Genomic DNA, 21656 nt, shown 5'->3' with positions numbered 1-21656 from the left:
ATGCTTATGTCAAGTAGGTGTTGGTTAAGTACATATTTACTGTACTAATAACTGATTTTACATTTTTGAGGCACTTTAGTGCACTGGTTTTGTGTGACTTTATACCCTTTGCTGGATCAGATTTCACATGCAAAGAACTTAGATCATAATATATATTTCACCAAATACTAAATTAAGTAGTAAGGCTAGTTTGCCAGGTCCACTTAAGCCACCTCAATCGCAATGATTATACTTAGCGTCTATTTTATTAATAATATTTCAACTGTTTCCCTTCCTGTCATGTAATAATTTGAGTAACAGGAGCATTTAATTTGAAGAGCAATACCGGAAGTCTCCCACCGCTAGCTTGTCGTTCATTGGCTGGTTTGGTGCCATCGGACAAGGCTTGTTGGAAGAGAAGCACGAGCTGCTACAGCGGCCCCATTACCTAGCACCAGCAGTAGTAGCGGCAACGTGGTAACGAGCCGTAGTGACGAACAGTCGAGAACAACATCGGGCTAAAGTCATGCCTCGTGTTTATATTGGACGACTGAGCTATCATGTCCGCGAAAAAGACATTCAGAGATTTTTCAGTGGATATGGAAAGCTCATGGAAATCGACTTGAAAAATGGGTGAGTTTTTGGTGGGAAATGCAAACGCGGGTTATTTAATATTTCCTAGCTAGCGTTCATGTTAGCCAACCGTACATGTTAACGACGTCAGCGGTGAGAGGTACGTATCACATTTTTAGGTAAATCTATTTGATATCTGCAGTCAACTCGGTTTGTGCAGGTAGCTCTATGCATTATTTTGTTGGGGTATTACAGATAATATGTTTTTCTTCTTTCTTTCCCAACTTCTCGCCTTGCTCTTGTGGAAAATGTCGCATGGCCAACATGGCGTCTTTGTGTTTGCTACAGCGCGGAGCTAGCGGGCCGAGCTAACGAAAAGCTAACATTAGTGCAGTGTGGATGAACGAATCATCCCTTGCAGTTGGTTATCATACGAAGTAGCCCCTTTTTGTTGTGAATTGATTATGTATTGTTTAAACATTGCATTTTCTCTCCAGCTATGGATTCGTGGAGTTCGAGGATAACCGTGACGCCGACGATGCCGTGTACGAGCTGAACGGGAAGGAGTTGTGCGGAGAGCGGGTGATCGTCGAACATGCCCGGGGGCCGCGGCGAGACCGAGATGGCTACGGTGGGGGTTACTGGGGTGGTGGGCGCAGTAAGTGCAGTCTATTACAAGATACCCTCTCTTCCCCTTCCCCTTGGGGTGAGGTGTCGATGTGGACTGCACAGAGAGCTATTTTGTTGTTTTATATTGGCGTCAATTAAGAGAGTTTTAGCAGAAGTGTGATGTTCAGGTACATTGTCACGGTTTAGAACAGCAGTCTTGAACCCCATCTTAATGCGTTAACGTTACGTTGCTGCACGTTTATCATGCCTTATGCCTCAGACTGCATACAAGCTTAGTTAGATGCTGTAACATAAGTAGTACGACTTTTATTATCATCATTATTATTAATATTATGTCCATGATTGTTATGTTGTGTAGTAGCATGACCACATGGAACGATTCCCATGAACCAGGACTGATCTGCATTCTTCTTGTTCAGGGACTCCAGGTTAACTTATTTTGTGTGTTTGTGTGTGCGCGTGCGTGTGTGTCTGATCTCATCCTGCTGAACAGTTGTCAGTCTCAGTTTCAGCCATCAGGGGTTGGTGGCCTGCAGGTTGTTGCTCCTCCCTAGTGATCATGGGCCACCCTTGATTGGTCTATGGTTCATTATTGGGAAGGGACAATCTGCAAGTCAGAGCCCTGAAATAGCAGTACTCAAGAGTCTAGGCTGTAGAGTTGCCATTAGCTAGGACAGCTTGAAAGCAGGGCTTTCTTGTCATGGATTGCAAAGTTCTCTTGGATAATAATTAACTTGGTGAGCCATGCTTTGAAGGTGTGAATTTTCTGATTTATTTGCACCACAGAAAAAAGCTAATCACAAATGATCACCACAAACCTAGCTAGTGTAGTTTTATCTTAAGCATTAGGACTAGACTAACATTTTCATGTGAAATGTCTTTTTAACGTTGGTATATATTTTTATATTCAACATTAACAAAAGTCCTTGATGTTTCAATTTGAAAGAGTCCAGTTGCGGGCTGAGGCTGAGAGTCCATTGAGGCTAAAGATGACTGGCTAAGATGACTGCCTGTCCCGTTTGGCCTTGGCTTTCACCTTACAATGTGTGTGTGACCTTTGCCCCCCTTGATCCTTGGCTGACCTAACCGGAAGCCATGATGACAGCAGCCTTTTGCCAATAGACCAGGGGCGATGGTGAGGATTGCCATTGGTTTCTATGTTGACAGCAAACATAAGTGGAGCGGCTCTAGTAAAGAACTTGCAATCAAAACAAATGTTGTAAGTGAGAAAACTGGAAAACAAAATTTCAGACTGTCACCCGGTCAAATACCAAAAGATTGGTGTATGTGTTTCCTAAGACCGTTCTTATTCAATTTGATCGAACAATGTCCTTTACCGCAACCTATGTGGATACCCCCTTTCTGTTTGTGTTACAGGGTTCAGAGGTCTTGAAAGAACATCACTGTCCATTTGTTTATGCAACTAAAGCATCACAGTGTGATGTACCGGAGTAAGACAGGCTTTGTAATGCCGGAAACAGATGCAGTGGTGTTCTTTGCTGCAGAGAACGACTTCAAAATGCTGAACAATACAAACAATACAAAGAGCCCATGCAGTGGCTTGTAGATCACTTATCTGAAGCTTGTGTTTGAAAATGGGATCAGAGGGACTCCTTTCTTTATTAAGTTCAAATTTATACCCCCTTGGACTTTTATCTGGCACATCACTGCCTCGTGCTCATTAAACAACTCAGGTCAGTAGTTCTTTGTGTCTTGGCCATTTTAGTTGTTTCTAACTTTTCATGTGGTGTTGTTTTTAAAGGTAGCGGTTACAGCAGCCGGAGCCGCTCTGGCAGGGATAAGTACGGACCTCCAGTCCGCACAGAGTACCGCCTCATTGTGGAAAACTTGTCCAGCCGCTGCAGTTGGCAGGACCTCAAGGTACACATTTGAACAGAAAGCCATTTTTTTTCCCCCTCTGGTTTGATAACTGTAGTGATTCATTGACTTGATAACTTTCACCACTTGACTGTTAAGATAGGGTGATGAAATCAGCACATTTTCTTTGTCCTCCAGGACTTCATGCGTCAGGCAGGCGAGGTGACGTATGCTGACGCCCACAAGGAACGCACAAATGAGGGAGTGATCGAGTTTCGGTCCCACTCAGACATGAAGAGAGCTCTGGACAAGCTGGACGGCACAGATATCAACGGACGGAAGATTCGTCTGGTGGAAGATCGACCTCGCAGGCGAAGGTCTTACTCTGGCAGCCGCTCCAGGTGGGAACATTTCTTTGATGCTTCAGACCTGCTGTTCAGTGAAAAATAAACCGTCATATCTTCTTTACCTCACTGTTGCCAACAGGCTCATGTACAATGTCTTGTAAATGAAGTTGAAGAAATTCTGTTTTTGACTGTGTCGTGATCCTCAGGTCTCGTAGTCGCCGCCGCTCCCGCAGCAGGAGTCGCAGAAGCAGAAGCTCCAGGAGTCGCTCCAGATCCCGCTCCAGGTGAGAATACATCTAATCTAAATAAAGAGAAAAAAGGATTAATCTAATCGAACATGTTGTTAAATTAGCAGTCATGCCGGACATGAAGTAAAGCATGAGCATTTCTTTTATTCCCTGCAGGTCTCGTTCCCGAAGTGACAAGAGACGTCATCATTCCCGCTCCAGATCTGGAAGGAAGTCTCGCTCCAAGTCAGGCGAAAGAAAGTCACATTCTCGCAACCGCAGGTCCCGTTCTCGATCCCGCAAATCCAAGTCTCGTTCACGCTCCCGTTCAGCTGACCGAAAATCCAAGTCCCGCTCGAAGAGCCGTTCAAAGGTAAAGTCGGATCGGGATTCTCGCAGCCGATCCAAGGAGATGTGTAATGACAAGAAGTCCCGCAGTCGTTCAGCTTCCCCAGTGGAGAATGGGAAGGAGGAGCGCGCCGCCAAATCTGCTTCCCGCTCCCCGTCCCCACAGGATGATCGTAGATCTAAGTCGAGGGAGAAGCGTTCAGCCTCCCGCTCAAAGTCCCGTTCAAGGTCTCGCTCACGATCTAGATCAGCTTCTCAGGATTAGTGGAATGAGACAAGGGAGGTGTTTCTCTCGTCGAGCTTGATCCCTATGCTGTACATAAAGAGCTGTGTCGTCATACTGGCTTATGCTTCCTGACTTGTCTACTTTTCTCCTTCAATTGTGCACTTGTCTTATACGTGTTTTAGATGCAGTTTATGTAGAGGGTGCACCACAGTGATGGGACGCTTTTTGAAAGTAAATTATTCTCCAATTCAGCATTTTTCTCTAAAATTATTTTCAAAAAGTGAAGTGCAAGTCCTAAAACTTTAGAGCTGCGACTTGAGGTGGTTTAAGTCACACTCTTCCAAAAATATCAACTTGAATACCAGTCTGTTTTGATTAAAAGCTGTCTCTAGCTTAGCAAAAATTCTTTAATTTATATCGGTTTGCAGCAGATCATATTAGGTTGGTAGATTAATATGATTTATTTGATTCATACTCCAATTGCATGGTTGTGGGAGAAAAGTAGAGTTTGGTTACAGCATTGCAGTCTCCCTTTTGAGCTGCAGTCTAATTGCTTTCTCAAGGAAATCGGCCAATGTGTTTTCTTGTAGTAATCTAAAAATGCACAACAGGGATGCAACAACTTGTACCGCAGAACTGCATATTTACAAGAAAAAATGATGGTTTTTATTTCACGTTTGAACAATTTACATTGTAGGTGGACTATTAATGATCCCTTTTAACCTCTTGTACATAGACAGTGTGATCAGCATCAAACTGATTATTAATTTTTGTTGCTACAGGAGTGGGTTTTTGTTTGTTTTTGTTGTTTTTTTTAAATTACTCTTGCAGGTGATCTTTGGAAGGCCATTATGACTTTCTGCATTTCAGTTTGTTTTGAGTGTCAATGCCTCAAATGTAGTGTCCCATTTTCTGGAGTCCTCTGCTTTATTCTGATTGCAGCCCAGACGGCCATTTTCAATTTGCTTTTTGCATTTTTTTCTGAGTTTAATTCAAAGGTTAAGGGTTTTGTCGAGCCTCCGCTTGTCTGCTTATTGAAAATGTGCAGCTAGTACTGGAGTTTTTGTACTTGACGGGTACGTCTATTCACATCTCTTGAGGGTGGGCTTGTGGGTTTATAAGACAGAAACATCATCACCCTTGCTAAATGCAACCCCCCCCATCTTTTGGAACAGATTCATATTTTTTTTTCTCCATGCGAATGAGATCTAACAGAAAATGTCCTCCTTTTTTATTGTATGTTCAATTAAAGGTCATAATCTTGCCATGTGTTGTTGCTTCCTTTGTCAGAATCACAAAAACCTTGACTGCAGTAACGACGTGACCTATATCCTGCTAATTATATAATAAAAACTGGTTGACTGAGGGGGAAATAAGCAGGACCAATGGTTTGCAGGAGCTGTTGGTTTTAAATGTGAGGTGAAAAGCCACCGAGCAGCTGCTGTTTAGCGGTGTCCAGACTAATCGATAGTTGACTACATTATTTTCGCATATCGACCGTGACAGTGGAGCGGTTGCGCTGAAGTCTTCTGGCGTTACGTTCCGACCAACGAGCGGTGACTGTACTGGGGACTCGCGCATGCGCAGTCTGAGCCCCGGAGCCGCAGGAGATCAGAGCTGGTAAGCCAAATTTCAGTTCCCAAATGATCTGCAACCACGAATTTTTGTCATTTCTAATTTACCTCTAAATCATCCAATTGTAGCGGACACGAGCGTCTTTTCACCGCATTCGTTATGTGTTTTCTTCTTCTAGAGATGAAGCGTTTTGGCGTTATGGATACTGTCAGCCACAAAGCTTTTCATCCTAAATATATATTTATATTTGATAATGCCAGGCGTTTAATTATCCTAATCGAGTTAAACAGTTTAAAATAGACACAGTCGCGCCGAGGTTTCTAAGATGTCCAGCATGCAGGACGTTGTTTTGAGATGAAGATGTTGCTCATTCATTTGAGGTGCTGCCGGAATGGGTGACAGGGTTCAGCTTTCAGTAAATGGTATTTTCACAGGATTTCAGACACTGCTTTTACACATTTTTTTGCGTCAAGGATTTCATATCCTCCGCCATTTTAACTGAAATGATCGTGTGTATGTGTCCTGAAATAGACCGTGTTTTTTTGAATTGGAGGTAATGGATGGCTGTTAAAAAGTCATATGGGGTCATGGTTGTTGATGGAGGAAGGCATCTCTGCTCTGCCATCGTTCTGCGAAATGGCACACTTAGAAGTTATTTTATTTTTATCAAGTTGGGGAAAATCTCCAACAATATGTATATGTATATGTATATTTTGGTTGTTTTAAATTTGTCACATTTTAATCTTTACATGTCAGAGACATCCATGGAAAATTTACAGGCAAGAAATAGAAATTGAGAGAAAGAATTGGATAATGTCATTATAGTGGTCATGTGATGCTTTACAGCATGTTCAGAAATGGTATAGCACAGCTGAGCTTTGCTTAGTGTGTGTTGACTGTTGTGTTCTGCTCTTCTGGATGCTGTCTGGTGCATTATATATTGATGGCCTTACAGTCAGCGATACAGAGAATACATTCAGATAAATCAAACTGCTCTTTAAAAAACGGGCTGCAGAACAGAGGACCCAATTTAACTGGAGTTGTTCAAGTCAATTTTATTGATCCAGTCCAAAACTACCCTTGACTCAGACAAGGAAAAAGAAAACCTCAGGGTGAATAAACGAGGAAGGGTCCCTCTTCCAGGACGGTTTTAGATCGGACCTGGAGCACAAAGCTTGTCCCCCTGTTGGTCCTCTGGGTTTTACTGGCCCTCATACTCTTTGCTTTCCAGCGCTCCGGAGTAAGGGACTGGGACAGCGTTATGAGTGCCAAAGTGAACATGGAGGCTCCACCCAAAGAACCCGATCGCACCCCTTTGGACCCGTCCTCCTCGTCCCCCAGCGAGGCTGTCCTCATCTGTGGGAGTGATGCTGTGGCCAAGAAGCCTCGACCCCAGCCTCACACCACCACAGCTTTCCTCCTACCAGGTGAGTAACGGTCTGAGGGCAGCAGTGACATCATGTGGGTTCAGACTGACCATCCTTTAACTTGAGCATGTGAGCGCAAGCCAATAAAGACACTGACCCTGTCCCTTGAGGCTAATGTAAGACACTACATACGGCATCAGTGAAATGCCTCCTTACTAGAGCTGTAACGATGAGTCAGTAATCAATTAATCAATCAACAGACAAATAATTGGCAAATATCTTCATAATCGATTAATCAGTTCAACCTTTTTTAGGCAAAAAGTGAAAAATGCTCCACATTGTCACGGTCCAGCTTCTTAGATGTCAGAGTTTGCTGCTGTGGGTGTTGGACTTTTGATCAGACAAAACAAGACATTTGAATTTGATTGACACTTCATAGACCAAATGATTAATGGAAAAAATAATTGTCACATCAATCAATAAAGGAAAAAAATCATTAGTCGCATCTCTACTGGTTATAGCTTAATATAAGACCAAAGAGGCCATCGTGAGAGCTCATCTGTTCCTGAATGAAAAGGACAGTGTGTCTGGTTCTTTTTCTTTAATTCTGAGAGCCTCTCTGAGCGCACTGCTAAAGAAACAACTGAATGTAGTGTTGAAGAAGAAGAAGAAACTTTTTAAGTTTTTTCCATACCACACAGTAAATTTGCATTTCCTTTAACGTTTATGGTGAGTGAAACCTAAATGGTACATCAGAATTTAAACACGATCCTTAAAGTGACTCTGCTGCCCTCTCCATTTATTGCCATATTTGGGATTCCTGATCCATCATTCGTACTGAATTCGGCACAAAAGGATATTGTGGCCTTTACATCCTTAATAGCAAGACGTTGCACTGGAAATCTGCCAGATGTCCCTCTATTTCCCTGTGGCTCCAGGACATGATGTTTTTTCTAAAACTTGAGAAAATAAAATACACAATAAGAGGATGCACTGAAAGGTCTTACCAGAAATGGCAATGTTTTCTATCCCATTTTTCTGAACTAAATGTGTTACCCAACCGAGTGTGTCGGCTTGTGCCTTTGTTTACCTTTTACGGTACTATTACTCTTTTTCCTATTATACACCGGTTGAAATACTCTCTGTACTGACTTTGTGAGCTGGGGTGGGGGTGGTTTGTTTTTGTCCCTGGGGGAGAAAAAAAAAAAAAAAAAAGATATATACATCGTGTGCTTTTGTTTGGAGTAGTTGTTGATGCAGTTCGGACCATACATATATGTTTTGTATGCATGCTTAAGTGTTTTTATTTCTTTACTCAAGTACTATGCAAACTGCTCTGTACGCTCTGCAATTGATCTTAATAAAAATATTTTGGAAGAAAAAAAGAATTTAAACACGATGCGGTGATGAATTGTGCTCTGTTGGTTGAGCTGACTCTAAATGCACCTCTGTCCTTAGCTCCCGCTCCGGGCCAGAAGATAGAGGTGACTCCAGCTGTTGCGGATCCAGGTAAAGGAGGCAGGGCCAATGAGACGACTACGCCCACCCTGACAGCACAGGTGGGCGGGGCTTGTAGCATCGTCCATGTCCTGGAGTGGAAGGAGGGGATGGCCATCCTGCCCAGCAGCAACCTCAAGGTGAACTCATGTCTGTGGCCTCAGCATGTGTTGTGAAAATGACACCATGTTTTGTTCCTCCGGGCTACACTCACCCCCCAGCATCCTCTTTAGAGAGCGTTTCAAGCTACCTTTCACTTCTTTCATCTCATGAAACGAGGTACACATCAGCCAAACGCCAGCAAACACACTAACATTCATTTTACATGAATTGATCAGTGCTGATATGATCAGGGTGAGTTGGTTCAGGGTTTAAGAGAAATAATCGATCAAAACACAAAGTCATATAAAGTCAAAATACCAAGTATTAATGTCACACGTCAACATTTTCTTGCCTTTTCTGTGTCATATTTTGCTTAATTTAATTCTTTTAGGATTTTGGGCTCAACTCATTCAAAGATCATCTATAAAGTAACAAATAATTCAAATTATACTACATTAAATATTTAGTGTCATTGCTGCTTTTTTTTAATGTTGTCTGTCTCTGGTCAGAATCTGTCCACCTGGACTGTGATGTCAATTTGAAATGGATGCTGTGAAACTATGCACCAGGTCCCATGCGGCCATCATTTAATGTTCTTGTTTTTCCACGTTACCGAGCTGAACAAGTCCATCTAATCGTGTTTACTTTAAATCCTTAACAGCAGAGGTTACTGTTTTTCGGCATAATGATTTACCAACTAGGGTGTGGAACTAATGCGATATCCATTAAATCTTAGACTATATGTAGGCAGGGACATTTTCTTCTTCTTATCATATAAAGTCAAAACTGCCAGCAAACAATCAGAGCTTTATCGCTGGTTAGTGATAGTCCAGCCCCAGTGCACTTACTGGCTGCACTTTCACCTCACATGGTTATAATGTGATCGCACATCTGTCCCCTTTCAGTTGTTCAGGGGAGCATTCTGCCACACTGACAGTGAACAAGCTCAACCTGAAACTGCTGTAAATTCCTGGTTTGTGAAGGGAATTAAAATTTAACATTTGGATGAGAAAGCGCTGGAACTCGTTCCAGTGGTTTAGTATAAAGGAGGTCACAGTGACCAAGCCAAGCCACCAGACAAACAAAAGGTGATGCGTGTTTTCTCACATTAAAAGGAGGACGAGTTGCATCAGAATCATTTCTCACTGAACTCCTGAATCATTAAAATGATCCTGTTTATTTCTCCGCGCTCTGACTTGGATCAGGCTGTGGACGTGGAAACAACAGCTGGGAAACTGTTTTGAGGAAAAAAGAGTTGACTTGACATGATAAAACATCAGGACACATTCTGACAAATGGATCCATTGATGCGTGTGTGTTGCAGTTCTGTGTGAGTGACGTTGGAACACTGAGCACACTGATCACCCCAGGGACCACCAGCAGCACCACTGAACCAGCAGCCGGGACTTCTGGGAGATCTGCTGACGCAGAAATTGCTCCAGCAGACAAACCAGGTAGAGTCATGCTTCCATAACGCTGTAGTAACGTTGGGGACTGAACACAAAATGCTGCAGATTTCAGAACCGGTAGCCATTTTTGAAGCTCAATATGAAAGTACAAAATGAAATGCTGCGTTGCTTTGGCGTCAGATGACTCATATGAGCATCTCCAGTAGCTCCCATTTGATCAATAAAGCTTTTGTATGATGAGAATAAAAAATCAGAGTGTATTTGCTGGTGCTGGTGTTAAGGACGGATGCTTTCTATACATGGCTGCACTGTTATTTCAGGTATTTCACAGCATGTCCTTTTCAGAGATCACGTGTGTGTGTGTGTGTGTGTGTGTGTGTGTGTGTGTGTGTGTGTGTGTGTGTGTGTGTGTGTGCAGAAGTGAGCAATAATAATTACATCAGCTGCAGCAGAGCTCCTCTTGACAACTGAAGAGAGTGCAGCTGCAAAAATATCAAGCAGGCATCACTCAGGCATCTGGAAAAGTAAGATGTTGTGGAAAAATCAAAATTAATAACAGTGCAGTAACAGCAGCTTCAATAAAGGAACTAAAAATCAGTCAAAGGCGCAGGAGAGCAGCGGAGTCTTTCATTTAGATTAGAAATTTAAATCTGCACCACGAGTCTCTTTTAATCACCTTTCCGCTTCCTGACATGTCAGACGTGCAGTCTCCTGTCGTGTCCATGAGAGGTGCAGCCGTGGAGCCGGAGAGGTTTGTGTCGGTCAAACCTGAAGTCCAGGCTGGACCGGGACAGCAGAACCATGATCCCAGTGCTCAGAGGACCTACACAGAGGAGCTCCGCAGAGAACCCATCATCGACAAGTACGCTGGTTAACAGCTGCTCCTTCTTTATACTCACATGTGGATCTTTACATGACATGAACGTCATCAGTCGTGCACACACTCTTTCTGTAGTTCTCGGTCAGTCAATCAGTCACATATTGCTACTCGTATCCTGGAACACAGAAAGTTTACAAGGCTTTTTTTACTTTTTCACTCATTCCCTTATTAAATGAGCTCCTTCTAAGTGTTGGTTCTCGTTGTTGCTAGTGGCAGATGGTTGAGTGTAGTCCAGTGTGACCTTTGAACATTGAAAACAAAGGTGTACATGTCTCTTTCCTCTGGCGTGTTGGTGGCTGTGTAGACAAACTGCGGTTTTGCATTGTGTTGTATGTACATGTCACAACTCCACTGGGTTTTTACCGCGGCTGTCCTGAATTTAATCGACACATCCGCTGAGCAGGAGCAGCTTTATCTCAAAGCCTATCGCTGAACATTGTGAAATGTCAAGAGGAAACATCATTTAACCAGGCAAACTTTGCAAGGTTGTGCAACAGAGCAAAATCCTCTCACACTGAGTGAACTCTCAGCGCATTGAGCTGCGGTGTCTGAAGCTACGCCCCCAATGCACTGACTAACTGACAAGCTCACTGCAAGCACATATGTCTGTGCTTGATTAAAAGAAACCAGCTCACACGCTGTAAATGCGCTGAAAAGCGAGAAATCTACCTGTGGTGAACGAGTTGAGACCAACAGAGCACACTGAAACTGTCAAGCACAACAAAAGCAGCACAGCAGAAATGAGCTGAGGCTAATGGAAAATAAGGAAGCAGACTGCAGTCCGGTGATGTGTTTAGACTTGAGGAACACCGTCTGTCCTCTCTGCACCTCAGGAGGAGTGTCGGGGTAGAGAAGGTGCCAGCGGGTGGGAGGGTCTCCTCCCTTAACCCCGATCACCTGAAACCCATGAGGAAGAGGAAGAGGAAGGAATACCTGAGCCCCTCTGAGGAAGACTCTGACATCGAAGGCACGGTGGGACGGCATTGTTATTTCCATTTAACACCCCGAGACAACCAGGTGTTCTCATATCTGATGAGTTTACTCAGATGTGCATGAATTTTAAGAGATGTGTTTGTTGAGCAGTTTTCTGATCGGAAATTGGCTCTAATTCAGCGATGATTTTGTCTTCTCTGTCGCTTTTTCTTTTTTAGGATGAGAAAATGGATGATTCTAAAGCAGAGAGCAGACACATCAGAGGAGGTTGGACTGATCGATTTTTGTATTTGTCTTCTTGTTGGTGTCTTATATCATCTTTCACTGCATGTCCTGTCCTCCTGTGCCCTCACACACACAGGGAGACAAGTCACAATAACACACCCCTGACAGTATAATGCAAATCCATACGACGACATCACAAATCTTGACCTAAAAACGACAAGCTGAATCAACATCTCTCTGACTCTGACTGCATTTGTTGTAGTGCTGCTGCATTGAATTGTGTAATAGAGTCAACTGATCCTGTTATTTCATCCCGTCCCTGAACGTCCTTAATAGCTTCTGTCGTTCCTTCGCTGACCTTTAAGACTTTTCTACTTTTCTCCACTTCTTTTCTCTGTAGACAGGACAGGAGGGGGAAGGAAAGCACAAATATGATGTTGCAGTAGTGTCAGAGATGAAATTTAAGATGAACCTTTCACTCAGATCTTGTGTGTAAAATTAAAGGAGCGGCCATCTTCAAACATTAGCTGCTCCGAGAATCATCCTTCATCCGTCCTGACGTCCTTTCTGTCTTCTGTTCATTGAATTCCTTCAGTTTGAGCTTGTGTTCTGGTGATGCGTTGCTGTGACGCATGCAGCGTAAATGAATCGAGTGCTTCATTTATATTTTTGGTCAAGCTGGAGACAGTAAGACAGAGCAGTGGACGTGGGCTCAGTATCTGGAGGAATGCAAAGCTGTTGCTGCGCCCAACAAGCTTTTCCAAGAGGTATGTTTGAGTTTAATATTCAGACTGTCGTTTCATATGCGCAGGTTCACCCAGAACACCCATGATTTTTACTACTTCTTTTACTACCGCTGCAGCTCTGACAGTAGCACAGGGACAAATCTTTCGCCCTGGAGCAGCATTGAGGGAGGAAATGAGAAATGTAAATGTACCCAGGAGAAAGTGATGTATGCAGCTAAAGGCAGACATGAATATTTTTATTCTGTTACAGAATAAGATGGCGATGGACTTCTTATTGTGGTTTCTTTTTGTTATTTAATTTAAGCTTTTTTCAACACAAGCTCTTTCTTGAGGAGACTTTCTGTTCCGGGGGAAATAGAGCAAAAACGTTATAAGTAGTATGAGGCTGATAAAAATGCTGTGATCTCCACCAGCCCATTTGCTGTGTTCTTATCTTTTCTTTGTTCTTTGTCCTGATCCAATTTCCCCACACGGATTGTTTCTTTTCGTTTTATGTCATGTGTCCAGGCCCAGAGAGTGCCGACGGTGAAGAACGGATTTAAACAGGGGATGAAGCTGGAAGGCATCGACCCACAGCATCCGTCCATGTACTTCGTCCTCACTGTGGCCGAGGTGAGCCAGACGTCCATTAGCACGGTCGATGGATCTTAATGGCCGGGCTGAATATTTAGGATTAAAAATTGTCGCTGACTCGCAAACTGCTTCGCTCGCAGGAGGAGTTCAGCCTGGTGTTGCCCTCTCCAGCCTGCTTTCATTTCTCTAATGTATCGTGTCATCAACCAGGTCTGTGGTTACCGGCTTCGGCTCCATTTCGACGGCTACTCTGACTGCCACGACTTCTGGGTGAATGCCAACTCCCCCGACATCCACCCCACGGGCTGGTGTGAGAGCACAGGACACAAACTGCACACTCCCAAAGGTCAGAGGTGACGACACTCTGGACACCGTGAGAGACCAAAGAGCAAACAAACAGAGACTAAATAGAGAAAAATATGGACATGGAAGATCAACACCACACTAATGACTGCACAATAAATGTTAACCTAGAGCCAGCAGCCATTTAGCTTAGCTTAGCTTAGCTTAGCACAATGACTGGAAAGAGCTAGCTTAGATCTGTCCAAAAGATGCACAATCCTCCTCTAAAACTCACTAATTAACATGTTATCTCTTCTGTTTAAACTGTACAAAAACGCATGATGTGTTTTTATGTGTGGAACGACTTCTTGGCCGGGCGCACTAACATTACGGAGTCTCTGCTGGTTGCCTGGTTACCGCGAGACTCTAGGTCACACCCAGTTTTTGTACTCATTAAACAAACATGCTAAAAAAAAAGGTATTGTAACCTTTTATGGCAGACTGCAGACGTTTTAGGGCCAGGCTGATTCCCCATTTCCAGTCTTTATGCTAAGCTAGGCTAACCATCTTCTGCCTGTCATTTGCTCTTTAACATACAGAGATATGACTTGTGTCAATCATCTCATCTAAGATGATTAAGAAAGTGACTAAGCATGGCTCCCAGATGGAGAGCTATTCCTTTAAAATGCGGGGCTGTTTTCACAAACATGAATCCTTTTCATCTTCTGTCTGTACTTCGGTCTTTCCTGCAGGCTGTAAAGAGGAAGAGTTTACCTGGACCAACTACCTGAGAATGACTAAAGCACAAGTGGCTTCCAAAGAACTCTTTGCCAGTCCTGGGAGGGTAACTGCCACTATATAATATACGGTAGTTGTATTATCTACAAGCATGAATGGATGAGGTGAATGATTTAGCTTTGGGAAAACTCCAAACTCCCGACTCCAAAGAGAAGCAGCCATAATAATAACAAAAACAATTCTCTCTCTTAGAAGTGATTTGGACTTTAAGCTGAAGACCACGAGTACCAAAATTAATATTGCGACAATGTCCAAGTATTTATAGCTGCTTTCTGCCTGGCTTTGTCAAAGTCAGGCCCGATGTCCTGTCTGATATTTGTTTTACTGTTGATATTTGGAGGACATCATAAAGTTGTTGCTTGTATGGGTTAATACTGTTGAGCTCCTGCAGCATTCAAGCCTCAATACATCAAACTGTGGCAGTGTGTCACTTTAATGATCGCTGAACTCATAAATAAATCTACAGTCATGTGGCACAATAGATTCTTCAACAGTTTGTTTACATTAATCAGCTGGTCCACAGCTCTGTCTGTCTCTGCTTCCTGATGGGGACTCGCCATAATGTCTAACATTTCTGCCTCGTGTTTAGATCGATGTGAAGTGCGGTTTTGACATAGGAATGAAGCTGGAGGCCGTCGACCGCATGAACCCCTCCCTCATCTGCGTAGCGACCGTCACTGACGTGGTGGATGACCGTTTCCTGGTTCATTTTGACAACTGGGATGACACATACGACTACTGGTGAGCGCCAGAGACTCTGGGGACGCACACGCTTTGGGAACTGCCTCTAACCTGTTCGGTTCGCTTAAAGCAAACTGCTGCGTCAAAACACACCCTAATAATAATAGTAATAATAATAATAATGCTCAAAGTCATGTATTTCTTAGTGAGCTCTTTATACACATTAGCTAGCTCAGTAGAGCTGTACAGGTGGGTTTGTCATCACTTTGACATACATGTAGTTATTTGATTCAGTGTCAATATAAAGCTTTAAATAAGCATCAGAAAATCTGAATCATTTTTTGTGCCGACTCATAGCTTAATTCAATCACTCACAGTGAAACTATACAACTGCGGCACTTTTAATTCTGTTGATAATTTTGCTGTAAAGTCTGATATTTCTATTTCATGTCAAAATATGCAGGTGTGATTCTAGCAGTCCGTACATTCACCCTATTGGTTGGTGCCAGGAAAGGAACCTCCCACTAACACCACCCCAAGGTGACCAGTGTTCCCAGTTTTATTGATGTAATGGTGTTGATACTCATACTATGGGCCATTAACTTTGAAAACAACTCTGCCCGGTTATTCCTCTTTTCTCCTTTGTTCTTTTCACTTGTGTTACTGCTGTTATTCATGGGAATATATACAGTACACACTATATATACACGTAAATACCTGAAATATACATGTTAAGGTTCTGTTACAGGTTTTACAACATGTATCTTAACATAATCACAATAATTAGCTCAAATTACACACATACAAGCAAAGCAAAAATGTGCAAGGTGCAGGGGATGAATGTTTCTGTTTGTACACACTGACTGAATTTATTTTTGGTCGCACCAGATTATCCAGACCAGGGCCGGTTCTCCTGGTCTCGCTACCTGGAGGAGACTGGTTCCAAGGCGGTGGCCGCTGACGCCTTTAAAGTGGTGAGAACCAACAATAGATGGACTATTTTGAATTCAACTCACACTATGATAGGACATGATTACACTGTGTGGTTCTGTGGTATGGACTGGCAGAAAACAGCAGAGAAGGTGTGGACAGAACTGGAGTTAAGAGGCTGAAAAGTAATTCAAAATAATGAAATCTGTGGTTTGTTACAGTCCCAGTCGTATCAGCTACTTACAGTATATCACGAATCTCATCACAGCTGATCTTTAAGAGTCCTGCAGGAGGTCCGCTCCTCCCTGTTCGTCCATCACAGTACATATATTTGTATGCATCTGTTCGCCTTATGTATATACATACTGCGTACATACTGCACAACCTGTCTACAGTACAGTTTATACGTTTTGCTATTACTCACGTCTACCATAGTATTCAATTTTACTTTATATTTTACATTTCAATCCTATTTTTCAATACTATAACTGCTGCTCAGATTCTAATAAGTTAGAATATTATTAATATTTGTTACTAATAAGTATTAATTATTTTGAGAGCACAAGTTGGAGGGAGCCAGGGATGTAAGAATTTCATTGCTAACAACTGCTTCACTGTTGTTTTGTACGTAACAATAAAAGAACTTGGACTTGAGCTACGCACAGTTTAGGTGTGACTTTGTTGCTAATAAGCAAGCAATGCTGCACTCTACTGTATAACTTCTGATAAAACACATAAAATGCCCCCAGCAAATTCAGAAAAAGTACAAAAACAGCAATTAAATACTTGGATTGAGGGTTTCAAGAACAGTAAAGCCAGTTCTTTGCGTAAAGTATGTTTGACATGTTTAGTTGAACGTACAGCTCAATGTGTTTTCCAATCATGCTCTGTCTCCAGCGTCCAGCCCACAGCTTCCAGCCTCAGATGAAACTGGAGGCCGTGGACAAGAGAAGTCCCGGTCTGATCAGAGTGGCTACAGTGGAGGAGGTCGACACTCATCGCATTAAGGTAACATTCTTCACGTGTGTGTGTTTATGCGTGTATTACTGAACGTTAAAGTACTCAGCGTCTAAGGATATGAAGGTTACGATCTTGAATGTGTGTGATATTGTTTAAAATGTGTCTCCAGCTCCCTCAGGTCCATTACAGCTTTAACCAGCTGCCTGCTGCAGTAAGAGCTTACATGTACTGATACTGTAATGTACACCTTTACAACCAACCCTGGACCCATTATAGCTGAGCTGTGTGCATTTTGAGTGTGTGTGCATCTATGGTATTTTTTATGTTCCATCAGCTCCATCTTTATTCCTCCTACAGGTCCATTATGACGGCTGGAGTCACGTCTATGATGAGTGGATGGACTCAGATCACCCCGACATCCACCCAGCGGGCTGGTGTGAAGCGACCGGTCACCCACTCAAAGTTCCACCGAGGGACACCAAAACACAGCAGCCACACGGTAGTGAGTGATACTTCACTCTGTACTTCGAATCTGGAAGTCAATTTTCTGCAAAACTCAAATGAAACTTACTTCTGACAGCAAGCATTAAAGTGTGAGATTCACCTGTCTGTATTTGAATGTGTGTAGGTGTGAGGGAGCCTCCTGCCACAGGCCCGTCCACCTACCCTTCCTCTGTTCCCTGTAAACCCATCAGCCACCCCAGAACCAACAAGTACAGTTTCCACAACAGGTCAGTACTGAACTCGTGTCGATCATCAGGACAATTAATGGAGGATTTATTCAGCAGGGCCACACATAATAGACACCTGACAACATTTTAGAAACAATGACCTGATCCTTCGTCTTCTTAAAATGCACTTGGGGATGGGGGGGGGCTCTGTCTTTGAAACAGGAAGTGTCCAACTCCTGGTTGTGATGGTTCAGGCCATGTGACTGGTCGTTTCACTGCTCATCATTGCATATCCGGCTGCCCATTGGCTGAGCGTAACCAGGGCAGGCTGAAGGCCGATCTGTCAGACTCAGAGTGCAAGAGGAACCTCTTCTTTGGCCAGAGGACCAAGAAGAACCATTACCGTGGCAGGTGAGTGTGTGTGTGTGTGTGTGTGTGTGTTTGCACATCCATGTATTACTGACATTGTGGGGACAAAATGCAGGTCCCCATAATTCACCCTAAAACATTTTAGGGTGAATACTTTGGTTAATTTTGGGATAAGGGTTAGGGAAGTAGTGGTTATGGTTATGGTTAGGTTAAGTCTCCAGGAAATGAATGTATGTCCCCAAAAGTGTTGAAAACCTAACTAACTAAACCTAACTGTGTGGGTGTGTGTAGGTATGCGTGCATGTTTGCGTTTGTCTCACAGTAAGCTTTTCCTCTGTTTTCAGGATTGGCCGTCCTCCCAAATACAGGAAGAACCAGCAGAGAGACTATCAGAGTGAGTTTTCTAAAGGCACCACACATATCCGACTGTGATGAAAGCATTTCATCCTGCAGCTTCGGGGGTGTCAGCCTTTCAGAGCCTTATCCTGCCTGAGACATAACACAGTCTGGCACCTAATTTCTGAAATAAAATTATATATTAGTTATTAGTTTCCACCTATGCTTTTCCTGCTATGATGATGGCAAAATGTGTGCCATGAAAAAAGACCTGATCTGAAATATTTGTCTGACTGATCATGAGTCAGCAGCAGTCGAATCCATGCATGTCTTTGCGTGTGTTTGTCCTCAGACATGTCCTCAGAGGGTGTGTATCCCTCACTGTTCATGTCAGCTCTGAGCAGTCAGTCAGACAGGACCCTGTCTCTGTGCTGGGAGCAGCACTGCAAGCTGCTGCCCGGCGTTCAGGGCATTCACGCCAGCCAGGTGGTGGCGTGGAACGTCGAGGAGGTGAGAGCAAACCGGACCACTTCCCTTCGTATTTATTTACTTTCCTTCTCCGGCCGGTTGTGATGATCTGACAGATGATTTGATGTGTTTGTGCTACAGGTCTTCAGGTTTGTCCAGAATCTCATCGGCTGTGAAGAGCAGGCTCGTGTCTTCAAAGACGAGGTGAGACCACAAAGTGTATGCGGACAGTCCCTTGCAGTTATGTTACAGTGTAGACAAGAGAACAGCAAAGCAACAGTCTGTTATGTGTCTTTCAGTGAGGAGCGTCTCTGTTTGACCTCTTAGCACTAAAGAGAGACTTCCCTTTTAAACTACTCAGATGATTTCATTTATAATTGTTTGAGGCCCAAACTGTTCAGTGGTACCATATTAGTAAAATGAAAGAAGTTGACATTGACTGTAAGACACATGTCTGACATTTGCTGAACCATCAAGTGGAATTAACACCTGGTCTGACCATTTAAAGACCAGACTAAGACTAAGATATCAGTATTATCTGCAGGGCTGTACCCACGGCAGACAAACCCCCCCCAACCTCTTCTTGACCTGTCACCTCCACGTCCAGTTACATCACCACTATTGTCTCCTCAGATGATTGACGGGGAGGCCTTCCTGCTGCTGACCCAGACCGACATTGTGAAAATCATGAGCATCAAGCTCGGACCCGCCCTCAAGATCTCCAACGCCATTCTCATGTTCAAGAGCACAGACGAGGGACTCAAGTGATCCCGCCCTCACTCACCGGGGGGGCTGGGCCGCCGATCATCATGTGCCAAATTCATTCTGTTGCAGGGAAAAGACCCTGACCCCTTTTTCATGTGTTTGGTGTCCGTTACCCATCAGAGAGACGGAGGGGGGAGGGGGGGTGGTCTGATCAGGGTTAAGGGGGAATTAAAGGAGAGGTTGGAAGAAGCATGGAAATGATGAAATATAGATATTTTTTGGAAGTGATGTAGGAATGTCATAAAGATTATAGACAAAATGGTGCCTCCTGCTGCCACCCACAGCCATACAGGAGATAATAGCATCATTTCCTGGATGAGAATCTTTCCTATTGATGCAAGCCTCATCGCAGGCCAGTCGAAACTGTACCGACCACCTTGCAGAGGTGGACTCGAGATACATTTTGGAAAAAAATTTAAACATGAAGGGAGCACTTCACCCAAATTCGGACCAAACCATCAGTTCAAAAGCCCCTTACATCCACTCTGAAATCAACCAATTGGGGAAAAATGCTGAAATATTAGATCTACCGATAGGAATAGAGGAAAATATGAAGGGGAAGAGATGGGGAGGACTGTGGGCTGATGCGAATCATGCCCAAAAAGTACAAGGAGTTAAATGCAGTAGAGGAGGCTGGTCAGTGAGGCTCCTACAAGCTTCACGTTTTGTGCAATAAAACAGTGAGACAGAAGTACTGTATATGGTAACACTTAATATTACAGCTCCTTTATGTTATCAGACTAATTCTGACACTAACAGGATGAAATGAAAGTGAAATTATACAGACTATTCATGTTTGTTGCAGATAAACAGAGAAAGGCTTTCCTCGGTTTCCTGATTATTCTGAAGTATTAAAGTTTGCTGCCTCTAATTCTCCACACTGTTCTTTCTCACTGCAACGTTCATGTGAAAACTCATGTGATCCAGGAGCTGTAAGTTCAACTGTTACCCCCTTGTATACAATCTGAGTCAGACAACACAGTGTTTTGAGTTTTTATATCTATATGCAAAATATGTTACATTACTATATTTGCAACTCTTAATTGCTGTGAAGGACAGTTTGCATTGGCGCTTTAGCACAACTGTGAAACCTAAATGGATTTTACTCAATGATGTTCCCACACTTGGTCACTAGAGAGTGCAAAAATCCACACTTTCGCACTATAAACATGGATTTTGGATCTAGTCAGTGGAGCTCTCTGCAGTTTACATGTGATGGAAACTGTATTCTTTCAGATGTTTACATTTTGTGTCAGGACTGGTTAAAAGACACTGGATGGGTTTGATTTTGTGAGATGAAATTTATTTTACTGGACTGATTTAAGGGCTCGCGGAATCTTACTTCTTTGTGTGTCTCTCTGGTGGGATTTGTGTGTGTGTGTGTGTGTGTGTGTGTGTGTGTGTGCGTGTGTGTGTGTGTGTGTGCGTGTGTCTGCGTGTCAAGATAATCTTGGGTCACAAATGTCATTCTATCCATATGAATTAATAAACGTCCAAAGCTGTCTTGTCTGATTAAAGCCACGGCCTCTTGTCTTATCTGAGGGATCACACACACTGCATTTCCTGTGCTTGTGCAGGTATGTTGTGCTATTGACTATAAACTTTCTTTGCGTGTATCACATCCCCCTATTGACCATATTGTCGTCAACAGTTGGCTGTGGTGGTGACAACTCCTTTCACGCCCTTTTCTGCTGTCACTGCTTATCTTCTTGTTCCACTACGGAGGCCAGAAAAACAGGTGTTGCTGATAACCTGCTGCAGCCAGACAGCAAAGTGAAAGGACTCAGCTGACCGTTGGGTGGTAAATGTTTTATACAAGAGGGAGCAGCAGGTGTGTAGGCCTTATTTTTAACCTTTGAAAGGAGAAGACTCAAAAGACTGGAGACACTGTTGCTCTGTTGATTTCAAAGTAAAAGCATGCTCATTCAGAGGAGAGGGTAA

General features: G+C 43.3%; 2 protein-coding genes across 4 annotated transcripts; both read left to right on the top strand.

Annotated features, from left to right (window-relative positions):
* Positions 1-366: 366 nt before the first annotated feature.
* On the top strand, positions 367-5413 carry LOC139335002 (serine/arginine-rich splicing factor 6-like). Of its 3 annotated transcripts, none has more exons than XM_070968360.1 (6): positions 367-612; positions 1050-1183; positions 2945-3063; positions 3199-3401; positions 3554-3631; positions 3752-5413. In XM_070968360.1, exons 1-6 carry the CDS (start codon positions 506-508, stop codon positions 4185-4187), a joined length of 1077 nt encoding a protein of 358 aa, XP_070824461.1. In that variant the 5' UTR covers positions 367-505; the 3' UTR covers positions 4188-5413. The 3 variants fall into 3 exon arrangements, with proteins under 3 accessions (XP_070824461.1, XP_070824460.1, XP_070824459.1); XM_070968359.1 differs by having other exon boundaries at positions 374-612; positions 1050-1214; positions 2949-3063; XM_070968358.1 differs by having other exon boundaries at positions 414-612; positions 1050-1210.
* Positions 5414-5733: 320 nt separating this feature from the next.
* l3mbtl1 (L3MBTL histone methyl-lysine binding protein 1) lies at positions 5734-21230 on the top strand. The gene is made up of 22 exons (XM_070968133.1): positions 5734-5768; positions 6955-7150; positions 8549-8727; positions 10014-10143; positions 10798-10960; positions 11812-11950; positions 12130-12178; positions 12815-12903; positions 13390-13494; positions 13666-13801; positions 14490-14581; positions 15125-15276; positions 15680-15756; positions 16105-16190; positions 17044-17154; positions 17464-17605; positions 17735-17837; positions 18000-18188; positions 18491-18540; positions 18835-18992; positions 19092-19154; positions 19584-21230. The coding sequence occupies exons 2-22, from the start codon at positions 6985-6987 to the stop codon at positions 19716-19718; spliced, it is 2514 nt and encodes an 837-aa protein (XP_070824234.1). The 5' UTR covers positions 5734-5768; positions 6955-6984; the 3' UTR covers positions 19719-21230.
* Positions 21231-21656: the final 426 nt, after the last annotated feature.

The sequence above is a fragment of the Chaetodon trifascialis genome, chromosome 8 (genome assembly GCF_039877785.1).
Source record: "Chaetodon trifascialis isolate fChaTrf1 chromosome 8, fChaTrf1.hap1, whole genome shotgun sequence".
Taxonomy (NCBI): domain Eukaryota; kingdom Metazoa; phylum Chordata; class Actinopteri; order Chaetodontiformes; family Chaetodontidae; genus Chaetodon; species Chaetodon trifascialis.
This window is presented reverse-complemented; position numbering and strand designations above follow the sequence as displayed.

Coding starts and splice junctions, on each gene's coding strand:
- l3mbtl1 (XM_070968133.1), top strand. CDS start 6,985: ATGAGTGCCAAAGTGAACATGGAGGCTCCACCCAAAGAACCCGATCGC. Junction 12,904..13,389: donor CCAACAAGCTTTTCCAAGAG/GTATGTTTGAGT, acceptor TCATGTGTCCAG/GCCCAGAGAGTGCCGACGGT. Junction 15,757..16,104: donor CCCACTAACACCACCCCAAG/GTGACCAGTGTT, acceptor TGGTCGCACCAG/ATTATCCAGACCAGGGCCGG.
- LOC139335002 (XM_070968359.1), top strand. CDS start 506: ATGCCTCGTGTTTATATTGGACGACTGAGCTATCATGTCCGCGAAAAA. Junction 613..1,049: donor GAAATCGACTTGAAAAATGG/GTGAGTTTTTGG, acceptor TTTTCTCTCCAG/CTATGGATTCGTGGAGTTCG. Junction 3,632..3,751: donor CGCTCCAGATCCCGCTCCAG/GTGAGAATACAT, acceptor TATTCCCTGCAG/GTCTCGTTCCCGAAGTGACA.